Source organism: Cajanus cajan, chromosome 10, assembly GCF_000230855.2.
Source record: "Cajanus cajan strain Asha chromosome 10, NIPB_CcT2T_4, whole genome shotgun sequence".
NCBI lineage: Eukaryota > Viridiplantae > Streptophyta > Magnoliopsida > Fabales > Fabaceae > Cajanus > Cajanus cajan.
The window spans coordinates 48560541-48570685 of NC_138526.1; the positions used below are offsets into that span (position 1 = coordinate 48560541).

The 10145-nt window shown below is 27.9% G+C and overlaps 1 protein-coding gene across 1 annotated transcript; it reads right to left on the bottom strand.

Annotated features, from left to right (window-relative positions):
• Positions 1 to 1504: 1504 nt before the first annotated feature.
• On the bottom strand, positions 1505 to 1948 carry LOC109805667 (flowering-promoting factor 1). The gene has a single exon (XM_020367838.1). The coding sequence runs from the start codon at positions 1946 to 1948 to the stop codon at positions 1505 to 1507; it is 444 nt and encodes a 147-aa protein (XP_020223427.1).
• Positions 1949 to 10145: the final 8197 nt, after the last annotated feature.

Consider the following 10145-nt stretch of genomic DNA (forward strand, 5'->3'; position numbering starts at 1 on the left):
TACTTTTAATCGAAAATATTTCTTTCTAATATCATTGTAAAAAAATATTAAGAATTTATTAATTAGAGTCACAGATGAATGATTAACAGGCAGAAACGATAACTAGAATCATTGGTACCGTCGCAGGCAATAACATTAGTTTTTAATCATCTAATATCTATGCATGTTACATGTATGTATGCAATGGCTCAGTCGTTACGTCTAATCAGAAGGTATGATTCTTTCTCCTTTTGCTATGCTGTACTCTGCGTTGCAAATCTCTCTCAGTTCCTAAAATCTACTCAGCACTGTGCCATTAAATCTAGAAAAAAGTGCTTCCCCTTTATTATTATATATATGTTATAATAAAATAAAAAAAGGTAGGACCACTGAATTTCAGTCAGCACAGTAGGGGATTTTGTTTGACCATATGATACATGCAATGAGTTCATGTAGAAAAACAAACGACGCTCTTTCTCTTTCTCACCCCCTCGTCCTTCTCCACAAACCTTAGCTAGCTCTATGACCATCCATGGTACACTAGAGTCTCTCATAGCCTTTATAGGCCTCAAATGATGGTCCCTCATGGCTCATACAAAGATATATAAGATAGTACAAAAGTACACTAGTGTAGCAGCCTTGAGATCGACACCTACTACCTTATCTAAGATCTTGCATCATCTATTTCAGCTTTTTACAACACATCGCCTGCATTCACTAATCACACACGAAACTCACCCCATGCCCTAACAATTCTATCTACGAATCATTCCACATTTCTTCACTTATTTACCTCCCTGCCATTAGTTCGTTTCCAACTCATCATCGCAACTAGATAGTTATCTTCATCTACGTACGTACACACAACACGACATATTATAGTTGCCTTCATTAATGACCAATTTAGGGTTTTAAAATAACTTCTGCATGTAACCTACAGTGGCTATAATTAATACATATACAAAAAAGGTAAAGAAGCTAGCGTCTGACCTGAACAATACTGCAGTCTTTTTCAATATTCAATTTAAATAAAAAAGCAAGCACATAAATCCACCAATAGCTACGAGGATAGTAGTGTAGTATTTGAAATAATCTTCCAACACATGCAACTTCAAACATAACAAACTTGAGCTCAATTAGCGATTACAATTATGTGAAATCGTAAATCAATCCAATCAAGGCCAAATGAGAAAAAGTGAAAATCAAGGAATTAAGGAGTGATGAGAAGGCAAATATGAAGAAAAAAAAACATGCAAATCTATATTTGGCTAAAAATTAAAGTGCACATTAGGATTGTTCATAAGGATAAATATGGGAAAAATTCAATGCTCATGTTGACTAGAAATAACATTAAAATAGAGTACAAAAATAAGAGACCATTATTTTTTTTAAGTTTAAATTAAACCTAAATTTCAAATAAGTTGAGATTTGTGTCTCACTGATATACTCTATGTTAGTCTCATTTCTGTTGACATGAGATTTGAATTTTTAACATAACAAGGACATTGAGATGGGAGGAGAGAGTCTATGGTTGAAATGATTCAAAGAGCAGAGTGGGGTCGCGGACTTGAAAGAAGGAACGATTCTTAACAACGATGTCGTAGAAGTGGAAGTGCTTAAAGTTGGCAAAGTTTTTGGGGAGAGAGATGAGGTGGGAAGAGGTGTCGGAGCGGTGGAACTGAATGAGGTCTGAGTGGTCAGAGTCACGGTAGCGAGTCCAGCCGAGTTCGGTGAGTCGCTGCTCGAGTTCGGTGTAGGAGCGAATGACCTGGTTGCTCGGGAGATAGACCAAGACTCTTGGCCTAGCGCCTGGTGCGGTGGCTGTGCCAGGTTGCTTTGGCTCTTTCTGCTCGAAGGATTCCTTGGTTGGGTGTGTTATCAGCCTCGCCACCCCCTTCTTGTCGAAAACCCACACACCAGACATTGTTGCCACTCTCTTTCTCTCACGTGAATCTATAGCTTCTTCCATTCGGAAGATGGGTGAGAGTATATATGGCTATTCAAGACTCTCACAGAAGTGGTGCAGTTTCATTTTCAGCTCTTTATTACACTATTTTCATTTAATAAGAAATTAAATGAAGCATATCATAAATACTCTTTTTCTCATTTACACCTTTTTTACCCAAACAGGTAATCTAGTGTCATAAAAAGAAATTATTTGTAATGATATCATGTGACGTTGGATAACTCCATATCAGGTTCAGAATGTAAACAGGTGAACATGCCCGTGAGTTAAAATCTATTTTAGCTGTCTGAGTTAGATTATCGGTAGATTTAAGAAAGCTGTCTCTGATTATAAGGATTGAGGTGGTTCTAATAATTCTTAAATTCAATCATATTTTTGTATAAGCAAAATAGTTGATTTAAGTCTATTAAATTATAATTGAATTAATGAATTTTTAATATCATTTGTGGCACTTTTTTTTAACAAAAATTTGTCTCACTTATATATTGTGATTTTATTTCTAGTGTGATACTGATATTTTATCTAATACACTCCTTACATGCATTCATATATTATGACTACATCTATGATAAGTGAGAGACTTGTATTATTTTCTTTTAATATACTAATGTACATTTATGAACATATTATGATGGAAGGTAATAATTTTACAATTTTTTAAAATATCTTATTCAAAATATTTTAATAATCAATTATAAAAATTAAAGAAAAGAACATGCAAAATGCAACAATTAAGTTTTTATATTCTATTTATTTATTTCGTATAAACAAGAAATATAAAATATTTAAATATAATAAAAATGTTAAAAATACAAATAATCTATTTTTTATATTATAAATTTACTTATATCATTAATAATATAACATGTATATAAATTTTTATTATATTATATAGTTAAATAAATAAATTTATGAAATTTAATAGACTTTTTTTATAAATTTAAATTTAATTTTTTAAACTAAATAATTTTTTGAGATTTAAATTTATTTATTTTATTAAACATGCTACTACAAATTATATGTCCCTGTTTAAAATCTAACTTATTTACATCCTTAATTAAAAGTCAAATACAATTTATTTGCATCCTTATTTTTTTATTTTCAATTTTTTTTACTTTTACAATTCTTTATTTCATTGTTTTTAAAGAAACTTCAATTGAGTTAAAAGTAATGATCTTATTAATTAATTTTGAATTAAAAATAAAAACAAACAACAAATGTTACTTATATATGGTCAAACTCTAGTAATAATAATTATGTTTATTAGTCAAAAACAAAATAATAATAAATTTTTTTAATTTCTATAAAATAAATGTGTTTTAATTTTGATCTTTTATATATATATATATATATATATATATATATATATATATATATATATTAACTTTTGATTCTTTTAAAATTTGTAACATTAGTTTTAGTCTCATAAAATAAATAAATTTTGAATTTTGGTCTTTAAAAAATATTTTTTTAATTTTTCATTATTTTAAGATTTAAATTTATTATTATTTTTAATCTTCATTTTAATATAAATAAAATAGTATTTATTTTAAGAATTTATAAAATAGGTATAGGTATAAAATATTAACATTTACATGATATCATAGATAATTATGTACTTGAAATAATGACTTAATCTTATAAAAAGTACGTAATTAAGTTAAAAATAATCGCATAATAATAAAGATATAAAAATATAATTTTAAATCTTAAAGTAAAAAAAAAATATAATGACTAAAATCAAAATTTTCTAATTTAAAAAAAAAACTAAAAACATAAAATAATATAATTTGATTTTGTCACCTTTTAATGCTTGGAAACATAATTTGACATATACATTCAAAACTGCTATATTTCTCTGTAAAAAAATTGTGTAAAGTTCTTCATATATTAATTATTAGATTTTTCATCTTTTGTTTTAATTATTAGGAGTGAATTGAGAAAAAAAAATAAAAGTTAAATAAGAAGGAGAGTTAAAATAAAAATAGAGTATGAAATATGTGTTGTTTAAAAGAATAAAAACAGGAACAAAATAAAATAAATTAAGTTTGTCGGATTATAGAAAAAGGCTGTGAAAATAAATAAATACTATCTCTTTTAAGTAGTTAAAAAAAGTGGATTTGACTTAAAAATATATATTTTTTGTTAATATATTTTTTTAACATAAAAAATAACTTAATTTTTTTAAATATTAATTAAAACTCAAAAGAAAAAGAAAAATAAAACATCACTTCCTTCTATCATCTCATGATTCACGATTGGGGAATTATCTTTTGTAGGACATCTCACAAATTTAATTCTTATTTTTTTTTCTATTTAATATTTTAAAAAAATATTTTTTATTTTCTTTTCTCTTTTCTAAATGTACTTATTCAAACTAAGGGTGAAACAAGAATAGTATGTTTCAAAACGAGGTAGAGCAAGAGACAAGTTGTATTCAAACATGGTTAATTAGAAGTGTGACATTATTTATGTTAATAGTAGAGACCAGTTGTTCCTGAAGAATTAAATTAGACTTGTGACTTCATATATATCATCCAGGTAGAAAAATCGAAACATTTTTTTTTTCATTAGTATAACTTCAGATTTGTTGGATATGTATGTCTAACAAACTTCTAAATAAAAAGTGTTAATAACTTTGATCCATTTGATGTCAAAATTCATTTTCAAGGAAGCATGAAGATGAAACAGTTAAACATTGCTTTACATGTGACTGAGACGAGATGCATCATGAGTTAAACATCATAAATATTAAATGGTAAGCTATTGATGTCAAAACTGTATTTTGTCACTATTATTATTAATAGCTGTGCGCATGCTGAGTCAACCTGTTCCTTGTTTTGTTTTTATCATTAGCAATTTCGGGCCAAACACGCATTCGTTCACTGCAAAAGTCACGGTTCTCAGTCATTTCATACCATTAGTCGTATAATAAAATTAAGTTAGATAAAAAAAAAAAAGTGTGAAACTTAGTTTATTCTTAAAAAACAGGTTTGTGTAGGAGTGAAAAATAATTTTTTGATTAAAACAATAATTTTACATTAAATTTAATTATTTGATTGGTTTTTACATATATTTTGTTTATATTTGAAAAAGATAAAAGTGAAAGGAAAAAGATTAGAAAAAAAGGAAACAACAAAATACAATTTTTTTAAGACAAAGTGAAACAAAAATGAATAGGAAAGTTGATTTCTAGAGACAAAAATTCAAATTTTGTTTTTCCTTTTTACTTTCCTTTTAATTTAAATTTCAAATTTTTTCTTTTCTCTCACTCTCTTTCTACTCAACTAAATATAGGATTAAATCTACTTGACCACACTGACACGTATCTTTTTAAGTCATAATTTATATATTTTTCTACACATTTTTAGTGCATTTATGTATATTTTATGTTCAAAATTAAAGTATCTAGATATATATATTTTTATCGTAAAATACATTTTTTTAAAATTTATATTATTGTTTTTTAAGTTTTTTTTATGTAAGAAACAATATAAATTATTAGATAGGATAAAGACTTAAAAGACTTACTAGGATCAAATGATCTAAGAAAAATAGAAAAATCAATTATATTTATTTTTGTGGAGTGTACAATACTTATGAAACATAAAAAATAATAAAATTAAGATATTTTAGATGTAAATTTCATTACATTTTATGGTTTTACCTTGAAACTTTGTGTGTTTTATTGTATTTTAGGTTTCTTGGTGACCTTTTTAATTTTCTTTTGGCCCAAATTTTATATCTTTATTTTTAAGAGAGATTCTTTATGTTTGTCACCTCCGCCCTGTTCGCTCTCGTCTGTTCATTGTCTTGAACCTCACCTCCCTCTTGTCAATACATTCACCTCCAGCTCTTCTAATTTTCTTAGTTTTCCATTATTGCCTTTCTTTGTCTTTACTCTTTAACATCACTTTCTCTTTTCTAATGCAACTTTTTAAAGTTTTTTTTTTTTTTTTTTTTTTGCAACTGTACCCTCAAGAATAGAGTGTCTTAAAGCAACGTTTCCTACTCATATATATTTGATGTATTTTTATAATCATTACTAGTGAAGACATTGTATTTTATGTTTATTTTAGATCATCATAAATATAGACATTATAAAAAGTTTTAATTTTCTATGTTGGACAACTAATTGACACACACAGTTAAATTTTAATGTCAACTATAATAAAATCAATGTAAAACACTTTATATATATATATATATATATATATATATATATATATATATATATTATAGTCACTGTTTTTTCACAACACTCTTTTCATCGATGCCTTTGGGTTCTTGAAGTGCCTCATTCCATGTCTTCAACATGCTCCTCTCTTGCAACATCCTTCCCTTATCTAAAGTTCCTCTATTGCACCTGTCCCAAACTCCTGCTAAACGCCTTTAATTGTTGCCTTTTCCCCACCATTTTACTTTATTTCCCAATCCCATTCATCCTCAAATCAACAATACATCGCTACAAACAACAAAAACAATCATGTTAATAATATGAACAATAAAACATAAAAAAATATTGAAAATAAAAGGAAAAAATAACTTGAGTGTGAAGAAGACGACAAAGAAGAAGACTATTTGTTGATATTTGAATTAATAAAATAAAGTATGAAATAATTTTTAATTTTTTTTTAAATGTAGAATTGATTTATACTTTTAATTTATTAGTTACATTGTTAAAAATTGTTATAGAATATGAGTTATTGAGTGAAATAAGTTTAGATAGATTTTCTCTTGAAATAAATAAATTATTTATCACTCTCACACATGCACATATATTTATACACACATACAAAATATATATATATATATATATATATATATATATATATATATAAATTTGTTTTTATATTTATATTTATATTTTTTAAATACTGATATAACCAATGTCATGTATTTTAGACTTTTTTTTGACAAAGAGAATATAACATGAATACTAAAAAGATGTGTAATATTAAATATTTTATTAGTTAAACTTGATCACATAACAAGGTGATTTACAAGTTTTTTTATTCATAAAATTACAATAATCACGTTAAGGTTCAAATTTAAAATCTGGCATATATTATTCGAAGTGTTTTATTTGATTTTAGTGGTTACTTTACAAATTATCTAACATAATTACTTTTTTTTTTAATTTTTCATTATTTTAATAATTATTTTATTTAAGGTTTAGGGTTTAGGTTTCATTGGCTAAACTACTGGAATACCAAATAAGATAAAATAAAAAATACAATTGAAAGTTTATCCCATTTCTTCCATATTTTCTCCTCTCTATCTCTTTCTTCCTTATTTATCTCCTTTGATTAAATTGAGAGTTGACTGATAATAATAATAATTTCCAATAATGATTGAATGCCATGTATTTTAAATTAGTAAAATTTGCAGTGATAATAAAACAATATTTAAAACATGGATTGTTTACTACCCCAACAGTCAGCCTCTCCTCCTTTGACTTTAAAACATTATGAACACGCTTCATTACTTCTTGCTCTCTTACTCTCTCCTCTCCCTAACTCGCCCTACAAATATATACGACACAAATACAAATGCTCGAGTGTGGTAGGCAAAAGGGTCCACATAAGTGTAGTAAGAAAATCCATCAAAATATTACTTATTCTTTCTTCATATTTTCCTTTTTTTCGTCTGCTTCTTCATATTGTACATGATCTTCTGATTCAGGGATGCACGCCTATGTTGGATTTCGACATGCATTCGGATTCACTCGTAAATCTCCCTCCTTCTTCACAAGGTGTGTTCCCTTAAGTCTAAACCACGTAACCTAAACAATACATCATTCTAACATCTAACTTCTAAGTAAAATGCAGTATCTATATAGTCACGCGGTGGTGAAAGAGCCGCTTTCTTAACTAAGGTAAAAGAGCCGCTTTCTTAACTAAGGTTAGCATTTTTTTTTTATTGTTTGCATTATTATATTATTATGTCTTTTTTTTATTTTTTTTATTTTTCTGTATTTGATTTGATTGTCTTTAAGTTCAAGTACTTCTGCGAAGTTAGAAATTGGCAATCGCATGGGGCATGATGGCGACTTCCCGCCTACCTATATACATTTGTGATTTGTCAGAACAATTCACGATTCATGGTACTGTCTAAGCATGTTTGAAAATCTGACTCAAACTAACTTTTTTTTTTTTTCAAGTGTTCGGATCAATTTCCATTCTTTCCAATCAAAATTTCATATTTTAGGGTCGGATAATAAATTATTTATTTTTTAACTGATGATCTAATTCGATGTGATTATATAATAAATAATAACAATAATAATATTAGTATTTGAATTTATTTAAGATAATTTTTTTTTATAATTTTTTTTGTTAGTAATAAGTTTTGTATTTTTTAATTGATAATATTATAATAATATAGTAATATAATTTAATTTATATCATTATTTACTTTATAAGTTGATAATATTGTATTTATAATAAGATATCATATGATTTATATTTATAATGAAATATTTAAATTTTTACATAAATTAAATAAATTTAATTATGTTTGACTCGATTGATTAAATTTAATTTAATTCAACCTATTGAATTCTAATCAGGTTGGATAATGAATTCATGCAAATTTAGCTCAACTTGACTCATTTATGCTCTTAATCCATGGATGCAATGTGCGTTGATTCAATTAGTATTGCAATTGATCCTTAAACTTCAAGGTCTCAAATTCAAGTTTTTGATTTGATAAAAAAATAACATCAGGGAACGTTCAGAAGGAGACTAGTAGATACTTCTATTAATATCATGGTATCAAAAAGAATTAAAAAAAATTAATTTTTTATAGTTATTAATTACTTGAATAATATTGAGTTAGTTGTTGATATACACTTTTAAATCTGTCTTTTTTTAACGAGTCCATTATAATTGTATTTACGATGGTAGAAAAACTAATTTTCTCTACAAGGGTCTCCAAAGGAGGTGAGGTGGGCAAGAAACAGTGGGGAGATGGTCCCACCAACCCCACCAGAGGAACTTACCATATGTTGTTTGGTTCCTTTAAATGTAGTTTTATGGATTCTTTCTATGATATTTCAATATTTTCTTGGAACGTCTACAGTGTAGTGGGTTGTTGCACATGGCGTCACATTTGTGATTTGGTGAAGGTTCACTACCCCTCTAATTTCTACTCAATGAGACACATGCTTTGTTCAATAAAGTGGAAAAACACTGGACCTCCTTGAGTTATAGAGCTATCTTTGTGCAAGGGGCTCGTGGACATTCTAGTGGTATATGGTTTCTTTCTAATTTGCATAACAACACTTTCTCTTTGATCGCTCAAACCTCTCAAGTAATTAGTTTCATATTGATTAGGGGAACTTGTAAATGGCATTGTTCTACAATTTATGCCTCTCCAATCCCCAATGCAACTTTTACTTTGGGACCACCTAATGCAACTCAAAAACTCTATTGATGCTCCTTGGATCATGATGGGGGGATCTCAACGAGGTCTTGTCTAGCAATGAAGATTTTGGTTATGCCTTCTTCTTTAGAGCTGCCTTGCCAACCCAAATGATGAATGAATGTAGCATGTTGGATTTAGGCTTCAAAGGGGTCGCTACACTTCTAGGAAAAACGTTACAAATGGATCGGAGGACATGTTTGGGCGTGCCACTCTAGCTAATTCAATTTTACCAGCCATTCCAACCTATGTCATGCAAAATTGTTGGATGCTTGAGGGAACTTGTGATGATATAGATAAATTGACTAGATGTTTTATCTAGGAAAAATCTACTTCGCATTGGGTGAGCTGAAGCGTTATCATGAGGGAAAAAATACATGGGTACGTGCTCACTGTTTGTTATGCCAGGGAGTAGAATGCTTCTCTACTAGGAAAACACATTTGGAGTCTCATGCATCATCATTATAAATTGTGTGTTTAGCTTCTTATGGACAATTACTTGAAGAACTACTTCTATTCTTCGAGCCTTTGGTTCAAGAGAATTCATCTTATTTTTGGTCCTCTATTTTAAAAGCCAGGGAGTTGTTGCAAGATGGCTTCATTATTCATGTTGGGGTAGGGCTTATTTTATTATGGTTTGATAAGTGGTTTATGGAAGGACACTTATGTAACAATGTGGACTATGTTCACATCATGGACTCTCGGCTACTTGTTCAGGACATTTATGTTAATGGTAGTTGGAATTTCCAACAAGTAGCTACCTGCATTCCTCATA